Source organism: Chinchilla lanigera, unplaced genomic scaffold, assembly GCF_000276665.1.
Source record: "Chinchilla lanigera isolate Chin_1 unplaced genomic scaffold, ChiLan1.0 scaffold00015, whole genome shotgun sequence".
NCBI classification, from domain to species: Eukaryota; Metazoa; Chordata; class Mammalia; order Rodentia; family Chinchillidae; genus Chinchilla; species Chinchilla lanigera.
Genome location: NW_004955416.1, coordinates 14073050 through 14092471, shown reverse-complemented (window position 1 = coordinate 14092471; position 19422 = coordinate 14073050). Strand labels below are relative to the sequence as shown.

At 47.7% G+C, this 19422-nt stretch overlaps 1 protein-coding gene across 2 annotated transcripts in view; it reads left to right on the top strand.

The window, feature by feature from the left end:
• Positions 1–19422, top strand: part of Pde8a (phosphodiesterase 8A) — a 141181-nt gene that overhangs the window by 111826 nt on the left and 9933 nt on the right. For both annotated transcript variants that reach the window (XM_005381485.1, XM_013512564.1), the window contains 7 exons: positions 4202–4279; positions 10715–10785; positions 10995–11159; positions 14889–14937; positions 15152–15287; positions 15679–15877; positions 18660–18877. In XM_005381485.1, the coding sequence (XP_005381542.1) occupies positions 4202–4279; positions 10715–10785; positions 10995–11159; positions 14889–14937; positions 15152–15287; positions 15679–15877; positions 18660–18877 (916 nt within the window). The remainder of the gene's footprint in view (positions 1–4201; positions 4280–10714; positions 10786–10994; positions 11160–14888; positions 14938–15151; positions 15288–15678; positions 15878–18659; positions 18878–19422) is intronic.

Genomic DNA, 19422 nt, shown 5'->3' with positions numbered 1-19422 from the left:
GTCTCTCTATGCAGTTCAGGCCGCCTTGAACTCACTATGTATGTAGCCCAGGCTGTCCTTGAACTCGAAGCAATCCTCCTGCCTCAGCCTGCCAAGTGCTGGGATTATAGGTGTGCACCATCATGCCTGGCCTGACTTCACACTCTTAAATGTTTCCCTAGGGGCTGTATTTTTGGTACAGTTCCACATGTTGCTCTGTGCTTAATTTGAGTCTCTGCATACACAGCTCTGTCCAGAACAGTAACAGAGGGTCAGGAACAGCTTCCCAGAGCTCTGATGTGTTGAAAAACATATGTACACTGTGTGCAACAGTCTCGATGCTTTTATAGATATTGAGGTGGTTCTCCACCATCAGCACGCGGTTGACTCTCTTGGCATAGTAGTACGGCTGGAGTTCGGACTATCCCTCGCACCCAGTCGGGAGCTGTTGTACAGGGCTACAGGGCGAGGAGGGAGGGCCCCAGGCAGCCTGCGGGGGCGGACCTCCCCTGGCTGGGGCGGGAGGAGCTGGCAAGCAGTAATTTGGACAGGACCTGACTGCAGATGGCCTCGATGCGCTTTCTGCTTCACCAGCGCCGTATCGATGGTCTTGCAGGTGGACAGTTTCGAGGCTGGCCGGCCAGGTGTCAGCACCAGTAGCCACAGTAGCGGTAGCAGAAGGGACAGAAGCCGAAGTCCAGAGGGCGGCATGGGGGAGAGCACGAACAGGGCTGAGGTGGGATGGGGAGGTCCCGCCCCTGCTGGAGCTGGGGGTCTCCCAGGGAAAGGTAGGAGGGTCTTGGGGAAAACTGAGTCAGTCCTTAGGGGAGAACGAAGGAGGAGTCTGGGAGGCTCGGTCACGGGGTGTCTCAGTATCCCACGGAAAATATCTAGGTGGGTGAGATCTGGTACCAGAAGGGGGGTGGTCTTGAATGGGGGAGCTGTGGCAGGTCCGGGAGAGATCCGTCGCCAGAGACAGAGGGTCCTAGGTTGCGGGAGCTCGGGAGAAGGCTGGGGGAGGGTGGCATGCAGGGGGGTGCGGGCCAGGCCTGGGGTGAAGTCTTCGCTGGAGGCGGGGTTTGCTACTCCTGAGCGCTGGTCCGGAATGGGGACGCCAGGGGGACGCTGTGTCGGGGGTAGCCTGCATCAGAGGTGGTGAGCGGGGCGGTCTGGAGTCCGCAGGTCCTGCCGCCTCACGGGGCAGCGCTGCGCCAAGCTGTCTGCGTGTCTCCGGCTCTCGGCAGCGGCGGAAAAGTCTCAAAACTTTTTCCTCTTCGGCCAAACAGCTGGTCCTTCCTCCCTTCGTGTCCCCCCCCCCTCCCGGCAGTGGCAGTGTCGGCTAATCTAAGACCCCGGGGCCTCAGGCTGCTTGGAGGCTCCCTTCTCGGCTTTGGAAGGAGGCCAGGCCCGCGGCTCAGAGCCAGGGGTGCCCGGAGGGGGCGTTCCCCTGCCCCGGCAGGGGCCTCACAGTCGCAACATGAAAAGTTTTAAAAAATAAATGAAAAGGGGGCAAACGTGTTGGGCGTGTAGCTCAGTGTAACGGGCCCATGGTTCAATCTCCAGTACCATTAAAAAAAAAACCTTCCGTGGAAATTAAATCTGCTGCTCCTTCCACTCTTGCCACAGCCCATCCTTGGTCAGCATTGCTTTTTGCTTCTCTCTTGCCACACCTTGCTCCATCTAAACAAGTTTCTTCCTCCCTCCTTGTGGCCTTTCCAGAAAGCTCTAGCTCAGCTACCTCCTCTCTGCCTCACCCCTAGTGCAATCTGCCACTCCTCTCTCTGGACTCTTCCTGTACATCAGAACCACTAGGAAGCCTTGCCTGCCCTTGTCCCCCACAAGAGTGCACCCCTACACATGGACGGTGCATTATTCATCTTCACATCCCTAAAGTTGGAGTGCTCCTCAGCTTCCTATCACTAACAAAATACCTGAGATAATTAACTCCTACAGAGAGGGGGTTTTGTTTGGCTCATGGTTTTAGAGGCTTCAGTCCATAGAAAACTGACCTTGTTTCTTTTTGGCTGTGGCCAGGAAACATGTGGCAGGGGTGTGGTGGAGCAACACTGCTCTCAGGGCCAGGGAACACAGAGAGGAAGAAGGGCTTGGGGTTTCAGTGTCTCCCACCAAGCCCCACCTCCTAAAGACTCCACCACCCCAAGGACCAAGCCTTTACTACGTGGGCCTTTGTGGGATGTTCAAGATCCCAACTGTCATACCAGTCTTGGTTGGCATGAGGTAGGTGCCCAGTAAATGCTGCAGAACTGTGGGAGCAGAGTGCAGTTCACAGCGTTCTCACCAGGCAGCTGCGTGGATAGAAGTCAGCCCAGAGCTCAGAGAAGGGAGAGACACTGCATCTCCACAGGGGTGGAAGGCATTGCCCCTGAGGGAGCGCATCTGAGCTTGGCAGTGCCATGGAGAGCAGGAGAAGCGGATGTCAAGGCTGCTTCAGGAACAGGCAAAGCAGCCATACCCATGCAGGGCACAGAGGGAAAAGACTGAGGAGAGGGGAAGGGCTGCTGTGCAGGCTTGATGTGCCTGTCCTCGAATGTCGGGAAGTTAGTCTTCTGTCTGAGACCCTGGAGGATTTTGGGCAGGTACGTAGGAACACGTGTGTGTTTGCTGAAGCAGACGTACATTCACTGAGCAGTGGCTGCTCACTACATACAGTGCTGGTCACCTAGGGAAGACCATCCCTCCGGCAGTGCGCTTACAGCTGTCACCCCGCAACGGCTGGGGTGGTGTGGGGGCCGTGGAGGGATGGTGTCTCCAGGCCTGTGGTGCCTGCATTGTCCCAGGGCATCAGAACCAGCTAGGGGAGGAAGCTGGCAGGGGAGAGGTGGGTACCACACAAGGGACACAGGCCAGGGTGAGAGACTGGCACTCTGTAAAGACTTCATGACAGCTATGGAGAGGACTGTGGTGGCACACTGAAGAGCTGAAATCAGACCCTAAAAATTGATAAGCTGGTGGGCTGTGGCTGGACGAGCTGGTCGGCCGAGGGGCCATGACCGGGGCCACTGCTTCCCTCTGGAAAAGAGAGTGCAGTTCTGAGCGAGGACTCACAGGGGTCTAGGAGAACAAATCCATGGATCTGGCTGGCCAGCTGAGGGAGAAAAGGAAAAAAGATAATGCTGTTGAGTGTCCTGGAATTAAGAGCGGCTTTGGAGAAGGCTAAGTTCATTTTGTAGAATGAGTTCATTTGCAGGGTCCACCAAGTATCCCCTGGAGGTGACCAGCACCTCCGGGTGGAGGTCCGGAAGTGGAAGAGGCCTGGGGTGAGACTGCCACACAGGAGCTAATCAGAGGTGTGGGAGGAAGGAGACCTTTGAAAGTTGTGCTGACTGAGAAAAGGGGGGTGAAGGACAGAACCTGCGGAAACGAACCATTAGAAATACTGAGGGCGTGGGGCTGAAGAAGAGGGAAGGCGTGAAGGAGATGAGGAAGGAATGGTAAGGTAGAAGGGACAGCAGGAAAGTGGATTCTGTAGGCTTCAGTGCCTGGAAAGGGCTCAGCTGTGTCTCAGTAAGGGGGAGGTCGTGTGACCTTGACAAGGTCACTGCTAGTGCCACAAGGAGGAGGCCAGGCGAGGAAGCATCTGGATGGCGCCCGCACAGGTCCTCTGGGCAGAGGAGGAGGCCCTGTGAGCCTGTCAGGGAACCCCAGGGAGAACTAGCAGAGCGTCCACCCTGCACCCCACACACACACGTTGGCGCCATTTCCTCAGCTGTGAGACAGGGCCATGAGGTGCTCAGGGGACACCCAGTCTGTGGCCAGAGGAGGAGCAGGAAGCCTAGGAGGGCAGCAGCCTCCACAGAGAGCAGGCAGCTTCAGCTGTCTCTGAGCAAACCCCAAAAGCATTCCCACAGCACACTAAGAAGGGGAAGTTGTTCTTCAGATGTTGTCGAGAAAAAAATTTTATGGATGAGCAGTCAAAATCTCCACCATTTTGTTCAGATATACGGAAGCATACTAAGGGAATTCCTTGGCATCCCAGGCCCTCCTGCCATGTTAGTGCCTGTCTCTGGGTTCTGCAAAGCCCTCGGCTGTGAGCACACCTGGGGACGGCATGAGACAGTCACCCCTCCAACTCGAGTTTTTCAGTCTGCACTTCGGTGTGCTGTGCTGATTTTGTGTGTTCCAATTCTTAAGTTTGGGGTTTAAAAACACTTAGTTTGGTTTCCTTTGCCAGTGTATCTTTAACATCTGTTTGTTCTCACAGATAATCAGACGGGCAAACATAAGGACAGAAGGAAAGGCTCATTGGATGTCAGATCTATTTCCTCAAAAGGACATGAAGGTGAGTGACAGGACCAGAGAAGAGAGTGGCCCAGTGACCAGGCTGAACACAGCATCCGTCTCACCCTCCAGTTTCTCTCTGGTCACCCACACTTCACACTGTGGGGAGGGGAGAGACCTAGGCTCCACTCTGGGCGCTCTCATGAAGCCGGGGAATGAGGAAAACAACAGAGATGGTTATGACCACTGTTGTACTGATCTTCTAACTGAACAGCAGGGGTCATCAGCCCGTGCACTGTAATCATCCGAGCAGTGTGTTCGGTAATTCTGAAAGATGCGTTCCATCCTGCCCTGCAGTTTACTGTGGAAGCTGCCTCTTTTGAGAAGGGGTGAGCTGAATTTGGGAAATTTGAGAAACTCATTAAGCAGATATTTGTTTCCTGGAAATGTAATTGTGTAAAAGATGATGTAGGTTCACAGCTAAGGGACCTAGTTTTTAAGGTAATTAAAACTTTCTAGAGTGTAGAGGCAAACATTACTGCCTGCTTTGTGTACTCTCCGGCCCAAAGACGAATGAATAGGAAGGATACCTAGCTGGTGTCGTGGCTCAATGGGAAGCCAAGCTTTTCAAGGCGGTCTTGGCTGAGGTCATGTCTGCCTCAGGTGTGTGGAAGCAGGTGTGTGGCAGGTGTGTGGGAGCTTAGACAGTGCTGTGTGGCATCAGCTAGGCCTGCTGCCGGGGGCAGGGGTGCCAGCAGGGACACAGTTCAGCAGAATGACCTTGGCTCATGTCCCAGCTTCGTCTCCTCTTTGTGCCACCTTGCGAGTGGACGTCTGTCTCCCATTTTGATGTCTACACAATAGGGATAACTGTGCTGCCCAGGGGACCACGCGAGGCATGGGCATGTGGTGCTGGGACAGGGTAGGCACGCCTTGATGTCCACTGCCACAGTCCTCTTGCTCGGGATGGTCATGCTCACATTTCCGTGATCCATGGCTCAGGGCAGTGTGGAACGGGGTGACGCTGGTTTTACCCTGATGTTACCCTACTGCAGCTTCCACTAACCCCTTGGATTCCTCTGTACCTTCCTGTATTTTAAACTTGTTTTGATGTGTTGTTTTTAAAAATCATTTATAAAAAGTTATAATTTTTATACAGTAAAATTCAGATTTCAGATATTCAGCTCAGGTTTTGATAATGCTGTACTCCTGTAACTGCCCCCCATAGTAGACACAGAGTGTGCGGGCACACACACACGCATACACACACACACACACACACACACACCCCTTTCACCACACAAAGGCAAACATGATTTATTGTGCTTTGTGCAATTGGAGTCATCCTATATGCACTCTTACGTCAGACATGTTTAACTTTTTTTTCTTTTGGTTTTTGAGACAGGGTCTCACTGTGTAGTCTAGGCTGGCCTCAAATTCATAGCAGTTCTCCTGCCTCGGGTTACAGGCTTGCATCACCACACCTGGCTTCTTTCATTTGTGTTGGTGTTTTAGATTCACTGACATTGCTAGGCATATCAGTAATTCATCCCTTTGTTCATATTGTTCAGTGGTAGTCCCTATTGAGTGTACAGTTTGTCTGTTTGTCCACGTCCTGCTGGGCATTTGTGTGGTTTCCACTTGAGACTGTTCAGAGCAGGACTCCATGTGTTTACACAAATCATTTTTGGTGGGACGCAAGTGCTCACCTTCCAGCCAGGAGTACAAGGGACACAGTTCAGTGTGGGTCATGCTGTGTTACTTTCTGTCACTAAGCTATGGAAATACTGGCATTTGAAATTTTAGCCATTCTTGTAGTTTCAGTTTTAATTTTCCATATGACTAATGAGATTGAGCACCTTTTCCTACACTTGCTGCCTTTGGACATATCTTCATTTGTGAGGTGCTGTTAAGACTTTTGCTCATTTTTAGAATTGGGTTATCTTTTCCTGTTTTAAGTTTTTTTTTACATATTCTAGATATGGGCCATCTATTGGATATATATATATATATGTATGTATAATTGTTTTTTAGAAAAAAGTTCCACTGTGTAGTTCAGGCTGGCCTCAAACTCATGACAGTCCTCTGGCCTCAGCCTCCAGAGGGCATGTACCACCATGCCTAGCTATGTACGTATTTTCTTGGTCTGTAGTTTACCATTTGTTCTTTTAATAGTGTCTTTTGAAGAACAGAGGACCTTAATTTTATTTGTTTTGTTTTTTTTTTTGGTTTTTCTCCGGTATCGGGAACCGAACTCACGACCTTGCGCTTGCCAGGCAGGCGCTTTTGCCGCTGAGCTAAATCCCCAGCCCCGGAGGACCTTAATTTTAATGAAGCTTGTTTTATTAGTGTTTCCTGTTATGGCTTGTACTTTTTTTGCATACCACCAAAATCTTTCTCCATCCCAAGGCCATGAAGGTATTCTTCTGTATTTTGTTCTAAAGTTTTATTGTTTTATCTTCCATTTACAAAGGATGGTCTACCATATTTCACCATGTACCAAACTAATATCAAAATGGATCATAGATCTAAATATTAAAACAGAAACACTGAGTTTGCTGGAACATGAAATAGTTAAAAGCCTTTAAGACATCAGCATAGGCAAAGATTTTCTGAACAGAACTCCAGGGGCACAAGAAATATTACCAAGAATCAACAAATGGGATCATATCAAGTTAAAAAGCTTTTGCACAGTGTTATGGTTTGTGTCTGCATATCCCCCCAAATCCTCATGCAGTCATGAGGCAAGCTTCTAGATTTTTTATTGATCCATAGTCCTGTGCTGGGACTATAGGTGTGAGTGCTATACCTGCCCTGGGGCGGGTAGTTTGCATACATTGTAAGGGAGGGAAAGAGGCTGCTTGCCACCTCTGCTCCCTTTTGCTCTTGTTGCTTTTTGCTATATCTTCTGCCACCATAAACCGTTGCCCTCTGCCATGTGCCACTCTGCCTTGGAGCCAGCCGAGTATGAACTGAAACCTCCACAAACTGTGAGCTTAAACCTTTCCTTCCTTAATTTTGGGCAGCAGGTGTTTTGTCCCAGCAATGAGAGAAAAGTAACCAAGACACACAGCAAAGGAAACAACCAACATAATGAAGAGTCAAACTACAGAATGGGCAAACATTTTTGACAGGCATTCTGCAGACAGAGGACTAACATCAAAAATATATAAAGAACTCTAAAAAAAAGTAGGCTCCCCTAAAATAAAAGACCCAACTAAAAATGGGCAACCAAAATAAACACTTCCAGAAGAAGTACAAATGGCTAATAAATACATGAAAACATGCTCATCAGAGAAATGCAAATTAAAACCACACTGAGTTACTATCTTACCCCAGAAAGAATGGCTACCATCAAAAAATCTAATAACAAATGCTCACAAGGATGTAGGGCAAAAGGAACTCTATACTACGTTGTTGGTGGGAATGTAAACTAGGACAACCACTATGGAAATCAGTGTAGAGGTTCCTCAAAAAACTAAAACTAGAAATTCCATTGACCCAGCTATTCTTCTAGGTATCTTCCCCAAAGGACCATATTACAGTGATCCATGCACACCCATATTTATAGTAGCGCAATTCATAATAGCTAAATCTTGGTAGCAGCAAATGAATAGAGAAAATGTGGTGTTATACCTAGAGTACTGCTCTGTCATAAAAAAGGATAAACTGGAATCATTTTAGGAAAATGAATGCACCTTGAGGTCATAATGTTAAGTGAAATAGATCAGACACGCAAGCTTAAATACTGCATGGTTTCTCCTGTATGAGAAACACAAAACACACATAAAGAACAAAATAAAGATATAGAAAGTAGAGAGATAGACATTCAAATGAGGAGATCAAGAGAGTGGCGGGGGAGGAGAAAAAGGGAAGAAGAAAGAGTGGAGACGTGCAGTGTCCATGCACCAGCTCCACACAAGGCGTGAAATCATCACGTAATACAAGCACGCACTCATGAACAATTGAAAAAATATTTGTGCTCCATTTTAAATTAATTTTTATATCACTGAGGTAAGTAAGGATCAAAGATGAATTCCCTCTCCAGCTCCCATGTAAATTCAAATGATCCATCACCACACTGAAAACTCACCTTTGGCAGGAGCAGCATTATTTTAGACCAGGTGACTGGGAGGACGTGGTCTGTTCCCAGACTCTGCTCTGCTCCACTGTTGTGCTTGTCTAGGCTCCCTGTGACCTTGTATGCCTTGCTGGCTGGCAGTGTATGCTTGTTCTTCAGTTCTTGACTATTGTAGGCCTTTTGCATTTCCATATGGCACTTGGAACCAGCTGATTTACACACATCCTCTTGGGATTTTTCTTTTTTGGAGGGGAATACGTGCCTTGAATCTATAGATTAATCTCCAGATTTTCAAAATCTTAATACTAAGCCTGTCAAACTTTGAAGATGCTGTATCTCTGTTTGTTTAGGTCTTTTTGCTTTCTCTCACAAACCAATGTTTTGCATTTTCATTGTATAAATCTTATAAATCTTGTATTAGATTTATTCTTTTTTTTTTATTTTTGAGACAAGGTCTCACTCTGTAGTGCAGGCTGGCCATGAACTCATGGAATCCTGCTGGGATTACAGGAATGTGCCACCACACCTGGCAAACTTATTCTTATAGATTTTTATGCTATTATAATGATATTTATTTCAACTTCTAATTGTTTGTTGTAATATATAGAAATAGTGGATTTTTGTATATTGATCTTTTGTATATTGATTTCACCCTTGGTAAACTTAGCTGTAAGGAAAGCATTAGTAGATTCTGTGAGGCTCTCTATGTATAATCATGACAATGCTTATACCTGTTGTTTTCTTTTTCTTACCTTATTGAGCTTATGGTATGATTTTTTTCAAATTATTTTAAAAATAAAATTTTCCATTATCTATTTTAGTTGACAAAACTTACGTATATTTATCATATGTAACATAATGTTTTAAAATATGAGGGGGTGGGGATACAGCTCAATGGCACAGTGCCTGCCTGGCAAGTGCAAGGTTCTGAATTCAAGTCCCTATACCAAAAAATAAATAAAATATGTACAATTGTGAGGTGACTAAATTTAGCTAATGAACATGTATTAATTCGTCTTGGTTACTTTTGTTGCTGAGACAAAATACCTGACACCCAAAATTAAGGAAGGAAAGGTTTATTTAGCTCACAGTTTGTGGAGGTTTCAGTCCATACTCGGGACATGGCAGAGGGCAACAGTTTATGGAACACAGAAAAGCAACAAGAGCAAAAGGGAGGAGTGTGGGCAAGCAGCATCTTTCTCTCCCTTACATATGCAAACTACCCGCCCCAGGGCAGGTGTAGCTCTCATACCCATAATCCCAGCATTTGACCGTGGATGAATCATGAACTCTAGAAGCCCGCCCCCATGACTGCATGAGGCTTTGTGGGACATGCAGACAACAAACCATAACTTCCCATCCTTATCTTTATTTTTATGATGAGAAACTTAAATTTTTCTCTTAGCAGTTTTCAGTAGCATTAGGGTAACCATGCTGTATAGATCTGTGTTGTTTGACTCCTACATGCATGTGACTTTCATTATTTTTTAAATAAGTCTTTTTACGACACTGATTAAATAGTGGTTATTTTGGTTTAAAGACCTTGTTATATAAAATGGAAAGGTAACCACGTGCCAGTCATCAAGGTTTAAGAAGTTTTGTTGGCTCCCAGAGAGTAGACCACTTGAGACCCCTGGCCTGGCTCCCTGGGCACAGCGTTCCTCCTCCAGCCTTGGTTTCTCTGGTGACATCAGGCTGACGCATTGGTCTGCAGAGCAGGCTCTGGCCCTTCAGGCCTTTGGTGAGCAGCGCTGCTTGATGGTGGGGCGTCCGCAACACTCAAACCTCTGCCTGGCCTAGGCTCCCTCGTGGAGGAACCACATCTTGACAGGAGCAACAACAAAAATTAACTCACTTAGAACCTCAGAGCTGCTTCCTGCCTCGTTTAAGGCCTTTAATCAGCTTGGATTAAGCTGAATGATGAAAAGCACCCTCGGGGACTTGGAAAAATATATCCAACATTCATGTATTTCAGTTCATGGTGAGTTGAATTTATTGCCCCGCCATATACAAACAAAGAACCCATGGGGCATTGTTTTCCAGAATGGTTTTAGTCCTGGGGAGCAGCAAGTGAATAATTATAAGGCACAAACAGAGACTGTTACAGGCACAAACAGAGACTGGCCTTGACTTGCTGGATTGTCTCCTGTTTTCTCTCTGGCCTGTGACATCAGAAGTTCTGTCAGAGAGGACAAGTGCATCCTAGTGCCTAGGACAGCAGGAAACAGTTGCTAGCCGGGAGCCTGTGCCTTTCCATGGGAAGGAAGCTCAGTCACTGGGCAGTCCTGGCCCCAGCCCTTCCATGGGCAGCCGAGCACACTGAGGCCTGGGAGGCAGAGGTGTCACATGCCCTTGGCAGTCAGGATCTGTGCCCAGGGTTATACACACCCTGATCTCTGACCTCTCTCTCCACAGTTTCCAGCCAGAGACGACACTCCTCCATGGCCCGGATCCATTCCATGACTATCGAGGCACCCATCACCAAGGTGAAGCCATGGGTGGTCATTGTCCATGGAGCACATCTGGGGTGTTGGAAAGCTGCAGTCACAGTTGGTTGGTGCTGTGTGTCCCAGATTGGGGGTGTATGACAAGCAAGCTTCCACTTCACTTAGTACAGTGGCACTGTTAAGCACCCCTGCCACCTTGCCTCTTGCCTCTCTCCCGTGGCTTCTGAGGGTTTCTTTCTGTGCTGCAGGTGATGAACATCATCAACACCGCGCAGGAGAGCAGCCCTGTGCCGGTGACAGAGGCCTTGGACCGCGTGCTGCAGATCCTCAGGTCCACTGAGCTGTACTCACCCCAGTTCGGTGCTAAGGATGACGATCCTCACGCCAGTGACCTTGTTGGGGGCTTAATGTCTGTGAGTTTATCTGAGCAGGCCTCTGGTGAGAGCCTGTGTGTTCTTGTTTGTTTTCTCTGAGGTTCTGTGTTGAACAGAGCTCTCTGGCTGAGCTGTCATCCACCTCTCCTCTCCACCTGGGGACCTCAGCCTGGGCAGCGAGGGAGGACTGTATCCAGACAGTCTGCTGCTTCAGTTCTTCACTGTCACTTAAGTTTTACAAGTAATTTGTTGATATAAAACTTTCTTAGCATGGACGTGCACACTTGAGGCTGAAGGTAGAAGGATCACAGTGAGTTCAAGGCCCTCCTGGGCTACATAGTAAGTTCAAGGCCAGCCTGAACTATATAGTGAGTCCCTGATTTAAAAAAAAACAAGCAAACCAAAAAAGCCCCTTTCTTAGTTGTATTAAATATTTTGAAAACTGGAGCAGAAAAAAACCATACTGGATGTTACATACCAAATTGCAAAACAGGAAGACTCTTTCTTCTACTACATATGAGGCACCAAGGGGAGGGATGTGGGTCACACACAAATCACAGGAAAGAAAGCTGTAGGAGTGGCCACCAGCAAGGAATCTCGTGTGTGGTCCCCTGAGGGGACCTGGATGGCTCCCTAGCCCATCTAGAACAGAGCTCACAAGGGAACAGATTACCCCATTACTGCCTGTCAGCTGTTAACTTCTCAGAAACAAAATTCTCCTCCCTCCCAGCTGCTGCATGAAGTCACTGATTGCATAAGGGAAGGTGTTAGGTAGCAGTCTGAAAGGTAGAGTGGCTCCCAGCAGAGACCTTCGCCTGTGGCCTTGCCATCCAGGCCTCCTGATAAAGGTGGGCCAGGGCAGTGTCCTGGAGGTCAGTAGATGAAAGCAGCTGTGGGCAGGACTAGAACTGGTGGCAGGAGGGTTGTTGGGAAACTGAGATCACTTAGAAAGTGAGAAAGAATCCAGGGATCACAAGGAATCTAAATGATACAGGAGAAATATAACTCTAAACCTGTTAGATGACAGATGTTCCCAGTTCATGTCCCCCAAAATTGAAGATGAATTCCAGGGAACAGTGGGAGTTGAGAGTAGGAAAGGTTTATTGAGAGAGTGCTCAAGGTTTATTGAGAGGGTCTTCAGTGTTGGTTGCCACTGCGGCCCATTGTCAGGGGTAATTTATACAGCAAAATCACAATGTGGGTACAACGTGGGTCAAACTACAATCAGCCTATAGGATTACAAGTATAGCTGCTTAGCTGATATTGACCCAGTAGGGAAGCATTGCGTGTAGGAAGGTATGTGGAAAGAATAAAAGCATTTTTGGGAAGGGATAGATTTCTATGCTCTGGTCACCCACCTGGGCAACTGATGGGTAGCTGGATTTTACTGGACCAGGTGATACCAATTATAGTATAATTCTAAGTTACTGCTTATACCTTAGGGAGGCTTGTAGATGGCCACTGCATCTTTAGCTTGAGGCCTGGCCTTTCTCAGATGTGCCTCCAGCCACAATTCTGATGTCTTTATTTTTACTGAGAGTTCAGTCTCTCTCTGACAGTATATTAATTTCTAGCTAGTTTAGCCATCTATAATATTCCTCCCTTTGAAGAGCTATCCCTACCTGTGGTTAGGGGACAATGGGCAAAGTTTCAATCCAGCTGCTTTGAACTGAGAAGGGGCAGTGTAGGGGAGACTACAGTCAGGACCCTTTTCCAGAGAGCTAGTTAAGGGGCTTTGGATAAAACAGAGTTCAGCAGTTATGAACTCCCTTTACAAGGTTGGTCTGCTGGATCCCACTAAAAGGAATCTGGCATGTTGGTCATTAGTTGCATCTGTGAATCACTTGGAGTTTGGCACCCTCTAGGCAAGGATAAACAAACTACCAAGGGATTAAAGCACATATAGCCAAAGCATGAGCACTAGAATGGACAGGCAGACTGGGGGAAAGAGCCACATCCACACACAGCTCTTGAGGTACTGGCATAGTGATTGTAACCAGCTGACTCCTAGACCTCTCTGCTGATAGAGGTTATCTATAAGTCTGATATTTTTTGTCACAGTCTCCAGTTTTAGCTGTAAGAAGATAGAGAGTTTCAGTGGTTTTGAAGAACAATTTTAGCTAAGGAACGTAAAGGTTCTTGCTGAGCCTTTATAGCTTCTACTGTAGCTTTCTAGCTTCATTGAATCATAACAGTGGTCAGCTACAGGTGTAGCTGGAAACTGCCAGCAGGGATCAGTGATTAGAGTCCCCTTTCTATAGCTAGCCTTTATTACTATGGTATTATTTTTATATATCTTTGGTTATACTTTTCTGCTTGGTGTTTAAGACTAAGTTAAAGTGAGACCTGAGTTAATCAAAATTAACCTGTTGCTATCTATCAAGTTCAGTTAAGTCTCCTCAGGCATTAGTTTTGGGACCATGTACAGAGCCTCTCAGTTCCTCTGTCAGTGTACGCTGCTTGGATGGGTCATGGTCTTGCTTGATTATGTAGCTTCCTGTAGAAGAATAGAAGATATTTCTCTCTTCTTTATGGCACACTGTATATTGGTTGACTCCTATCCTCTAAGGTCCAACAGTCTCCCTGCTCAGGAGGTTGGGTGGCTCACCAAAGTTGTAGGATCCTATAGAAAAGGATCCCTCATCTCTTGGGTCCTTGTTAACGTTGGAGAGCCAGGGCCAAAATACTAGTTGTCCTCTCAGCCCAGGTATCTTTTCTAGTTCTGGTTTCCAAACCTCCAGATGTTGAACACCCAGAAAAAAAGATGATTGCATCAGTATTGCAGTGGGAGCAGAAGAGACATCGAGTTACTCATAGTCATACTTTTGAAAGAGATAAAGAAAATGAGGTTAGGCCACATGTGTGGTCTGGCCAAACCAGGTCAGAACTGCCCAAGCAGGCACCTCTGCCCTGTTTCCTGTCACTGGTCTAGGTATCCCTGTTTGTCAAGTAGGAAGGCTCATGTGTGGTATCAGTCTTAGAAGTGAGAGTTACAGCCTTTGTCTGAAAGCACCAGTTAGACCAGAGAGGAGATTTGGGACTGGGGAGGAGTGAGTGATGATCTGAGGGTTGGGGCCACAGCCCCAAATCAGTCTTCTTTGAGCAAGAAGCTTTTAGGAGGAAACAGCTTGGGCTCACCCAATGAACACAAGCTCAAAATAACCAAACATTCCTATTTCTTTTTATAAACTGCATCCTCCACAAACTTTTCTTGACTCACTTGAGCCTTCTAGTTTCACCACTAGTGCTCCTTTCTTTCTGACAGGGCAAAGACTTCATCATAAAAATCTTCTCACATCAAAAGTACATCTCCATACTTAAACTTTCCCCCTATTCTTTTCATTATCTTTCTTATTCTACTCTTTCTATAACTACCTGGCTGTGGCCATTGGTGAGGGGGGTGGCAAGACATGGAGGGGTAGGACCGAGGGCAGAGGTCATTGTCCCTGAGATTCCACCGTGGTCCTGCAGTGAGACAGGAGTGCTGGGCGTCAGGGGAGAGGCCCCCTTGAGCTCACCTCCCTGGTGTCAACCCTGCCTCTTGTGTCCTGTATCCAGCAGGCCCAGGCCAGGCGTGCATCAGGGTGCTGAGCTGTGCAGGGAGTGGCTAGTCCAGGCTGGCCACAGGGGCGACATGGGGACCTGCTGAGCTGGGTAGCCTTGCAGGGGATGGGGAGGTGGGAATGCCCTGGGCCAGCCACTTGGAGTTCCATGGAGGAAAGAATAGCAGTGACTTTGCTTTCTCTTGTTCCCTTTGGTTTTTATTAGGATGGTTTACGGAGATTATCAGGGAATGAATACGTTCTTTCAACAAAAAGTAAGTTTTTTGTTTTGATTGTTTTGGATCACTGTAATACTGTAGTCGGGGTTAAGTGATGAAAATAATTTCTCTCAGCAGCAAGAAGTTTCTCTGTGTGCCATAAAGTTTCAGAAACAGAGCAGCCCTGCCTGACTCAGTGCTGCTGTCTCTGAGAAATGGGTACAGCTGTCTACCCTATTAATCTTGTTCCACAAACCACGTCACTTTACAGCGTTCCATCAGGTTCCAGTCAGTGGAACCACCCCCATCTCCCTTCACAACATCCCGCCTCGGGTAGCTCAGGCCATGGAAAATGTAGAACACTGGGACTTCGATATTTTTGAACTGGAGGCTGCCACCCACAATAGGTGAGTCTGGGAGCTCTGCAGATGGCAAGCTGGCCTCCGGGGCCCGCGTGAGGCTCTCGCCGCAGAGGTGGTCCCTGGCCATGGGGGAGGCTGAGGAAGGAGGTGCAGGCAGCCTGGGCAGAGTTTGCCTGGCCAGCACAGGTGCAGCAGACTGTCGGGGCGTGCATAACTGAGCGGGGTTTATCCTGTGAGGTGGGACACTGTTCCTCCTCAGGTGGCGATATACTGAGAGAGTGGTGCATAGCCCTCTCAGGGCCTGGAACCAAAATGCTTTGTAAACACACACACGTAGATGAGAGCAGTGTGGTTGGGAGCTGAACCTCTCCAGGGCTTGGGATGCTTTACCTTGTTCTTGGCATCATTTTTATACTGTGACTGTTTTTCTCTGTAGGCCACTGATTTATCTTGGTCTCAGAACATTTGCTCGCTTTGGAATCTGTGAATTTCTAAACTGCTCCGAGTCAACACTGAAATCTTGGTTACACATTATTGAAGCCAATTACCATTCTTCTAACCCCTACCATAATTCCACACATTCTGCTGATGTGCTCCACGCCACCGCCTACTTTCTGTCCAGGCAGAGAGTAAAGGTGAGCCCGCGCCGCACTCTGTGTCCAGGCTGGGCTTCCTGCCTCCCTTAGAGGACGGATCTGCCATCGCTGGCCACTTAGGGTGGCCACTCCGGTGCAGCCAGCACACAGGGTGCGGTCACCCCAGAAAGCAGGCAGGAGGCCATGCTGGAGCTCAGGGGATGGCTGCCTTGATTCCTGACCTACTCCTAGCCCTTCTCCGGGGCTTAGGAAGCACAGTTGGTTCTTGGGGAGAAAGCCAGGAGGGCTGCTTCTCTGGGCTGTCACTGAACTCGCAGGCGTGCATGCTCAGATCACCTGCACGGCCCCTTATTGGCAGCTACACTCGACCTTGGGTCAGCGGCACTCTGCACCCAACAGGGTTATCCGCGGGAGCCAGGGCTCCAGTGTCCACCCAGAGCTCCAGCTTGAGACCTGGAGTCCTTTGTGGTCATCTGCCCCTCTGCCCTCAGTGTCTGGCTATGTCTGGCCTTCCCTCCTGTCTGACTCATGTCCTGGTGAGACCCTGGCCTCCTCTGCACTCACTCACTGCTACAAGTGCACTTTTTGGGGCAACCCCATCTCCCATGGAGCTCAAACTGTAGAACTTCCCTGGGTGGGGGTCCCGCCTCTCCACACTCACCAGGAAATGAGCTCCTCCCCCCTCTCCCTCCCTGTGCCCCAGAAACTGGACCACACCACTTCGGAGGGATCAGGTAGGCATGGCTGCAGGCCACAGAGCAGGGCAAGTGTCCCTGGTCATGTGACAGGGGTCTAGAACACAGTGAAGGGTGTCATGTGGCCCACGGGACTAAGCCAGTGTTCACCTTCACCTGAGGGCCAGGCCTTCTCAGAGTGGGGTCTTCACCAGCCCATTCTCTGTTCCTTGCTCCCTCCAGTTCACTGGGAGTTGGCTGCTGGGGTCCTTGGATGGAACCAGAGCCTCACGTGTGCTAGGCAAGCGCTCAGCACCGTGCACAGCCCAGCCCAGCCCAGCCCAGCCCAGAGAGGGCTGCTAAGTTAGTGACAGAGACCAGGGGCAGGGAGGGACATCTGTGTCCACACAGATCAGCATGTAGCGAGCACCCAATTTTTGCTGTTATTGCTTTATCATTAGTCCATGTTTTCTGTACGTAATGATTATATTCATTATGGGGAATTGGTACATGTTTATTGCTTTTGAACTAGAGATACAAATATATTCAGTGCTGTCTTAATATAAGCATTTATTAAAATATAGTTCACATACAGTTTACCCATTTGAAGTTAAAACTACTGACTTGTAAGTCAAATTAACCTTTAAAGCTGATATATTACACATTTACCTTCAAGTGTCTATAGGATATTTTTAAATATGCTCTTATCCTAGGACATACTCTCATAAACTTCATAGGCCATATCTTCTAACCACTACAAAACTTGAATATTTGATGGTAAAATGAAAAACATCATCTGGTACAGTGCCATCTGCCTATAATCCCAGCTACACAGGAGGCTGAGGCAGGAGAATTGCAAGTTTGAGACTAGTCTGGGAAACTTAGTGAGACCCTGTCTCAAAAAATAAAAAGGGTTTGAGAAGTAGCTCAGTGTGAAGGACCTGAGTTCAATCCCCAGTACTAAAGGTAGGTGGGTAGATATGATTGACTGATTGCCACTACAAATGAAAAATACTTTGAATAAGTTTTGGATTAATAAAAAATGAAAAATTGTTTAGAAAACACAATGAGAAACCCATCTATCAAACGTATAAAATAAAGCCAGTGATATATTTAAGGTACATTGATATATTTAAATGCTTTCACTCCCTAAAGAGAAGAAAAAGAACATAGGAAGTACAAATAATAATAATCCAAAATGGTTCTTTGAAATCACCAAAGCAGTGATGTTCTACTCAAATTGAAAAATAAAACAGAGAAAATACATATATTTCATATGGAAAATGATACAAGAAAGTACTGTACATATCTGTATTCAAAACCTTAAAACAGGTGGTTTCTTTAGGGGAAAAAGGAAAGAATGTTTTAAGTAAACTGCGAAAAAAATAGGTCAGTGTCATCAAGACAATGTTTAAATTACCAATTTCTTCAAAACCTGGCTCTGAACCCAGATGCACAGGTAAATTCATAGCCATCGATGGCATTTTTCCATGTTATACAGACCTTTTCAGGACCTTGAAAAGACTTGAAAAACTTACAGATCTTTTATTACACTCCCAAAACCTTGACCTTAGCTTGACAAAAGGCAGCAACTCCAGAAGGAGGAAACTAGCCCAGTCACCCATTAATGCATATTTTAAAGGTTCTGTCTCTTATTTGGTAATGTTCATGTTGGTCTGAGTCAGCACCTGTTTTTGGTGATGGGGCTGTGGGAAGGCTGGCTGAGGTGGTGACACCTCCTGTGTTTTGGTAGCTCCTTACATTCTTGTTTCCTAATGAAGCACACAGAGACATCACTGCTTCAGAGAGGAGATGGAAAACGGTTTTCTCTTGAGTATGCTTTTGTTAGAAATCTGAGCTCCTTTAACCGTCAAGTACATTGGTTCATGAGCTTTCATTTGTTCTCTGGTTTTGGAAAAGACAGCCAGTTTGTGTTTCTGTGGGAAGATGGCCGCAGGTATGTTTGTCACCCAGTGCAGTTCACAAACAAAAGCAGTTTGCCAAATGCTTCTGTTTGTGAACCAGATTGTTTGCAAACAAAAGCATTTGTGAGCCAAGGCACCGCTGTGCAGGGCAGAGAAAACTGCACAGTAGGCTTCCTTGCCTGTGCCATCCATCCCTGGTATTAAAAGATCTCTCGCTTTCAGGAAACTCTAGATCCCATTGACGAGGCTGCCGCGCTCATCGCAGCCACCATTCATGATGTGGACCACCCTGGGAGAACCAACTCGTTCCTATGCAACGCGGGCAGCGAGCTGGCCCTGCTGTACAATGACCTGGCCGTGCTGGAGAGCCACCACGCGGCCCTGGCCTTCCAGCTGACCTTGGGTGACGACAGGTGCAACATCTTTAAAAACATGGACAGGTAAGAGCAGGGCTGCCAGTGTGTGGGCCCCACCGCTCTTCCGCACAGCTTTATTGGGACATAAGTTACACACCCGGCACTTCTCTCATGGAGAGTGGACAGTGGCTTAGTCACAGCTGTAGAGCCATCACCACACCAATTTTAGAACAGTTTTGTTACTCCCCCCCCCCAAAAAACCCAGGCACAGCCCCTCCTCATTCTCCCAGTTTTCCCAGTTTTCCCATGCTGGGCTGCCAACCTCCCCCTTTCCATCTGTGCCCACTTAAATCTGTCAACCCTGGACACTCGGTGTGAACGGATGCGTATGCACATGGCGGTCCTCTGTGACTTGGTTCTCTCAGCATAGTGTCCTCAGGCTCAGGCCTTTGGATTTGACATCCAGGGCATGAAGCACAAACTGTAACCTGAGCTCATAGAGACCAGAGACACCACGGCCCCGCACCTGCCTGAGCGCTCCGGAGCCATCCGCGCCCAACCGTTCAGCTCTGAGTCCCTCCATTACACAGGCTTCATTTTTTAACCTACATTCTTAAACTTTCTTCTGT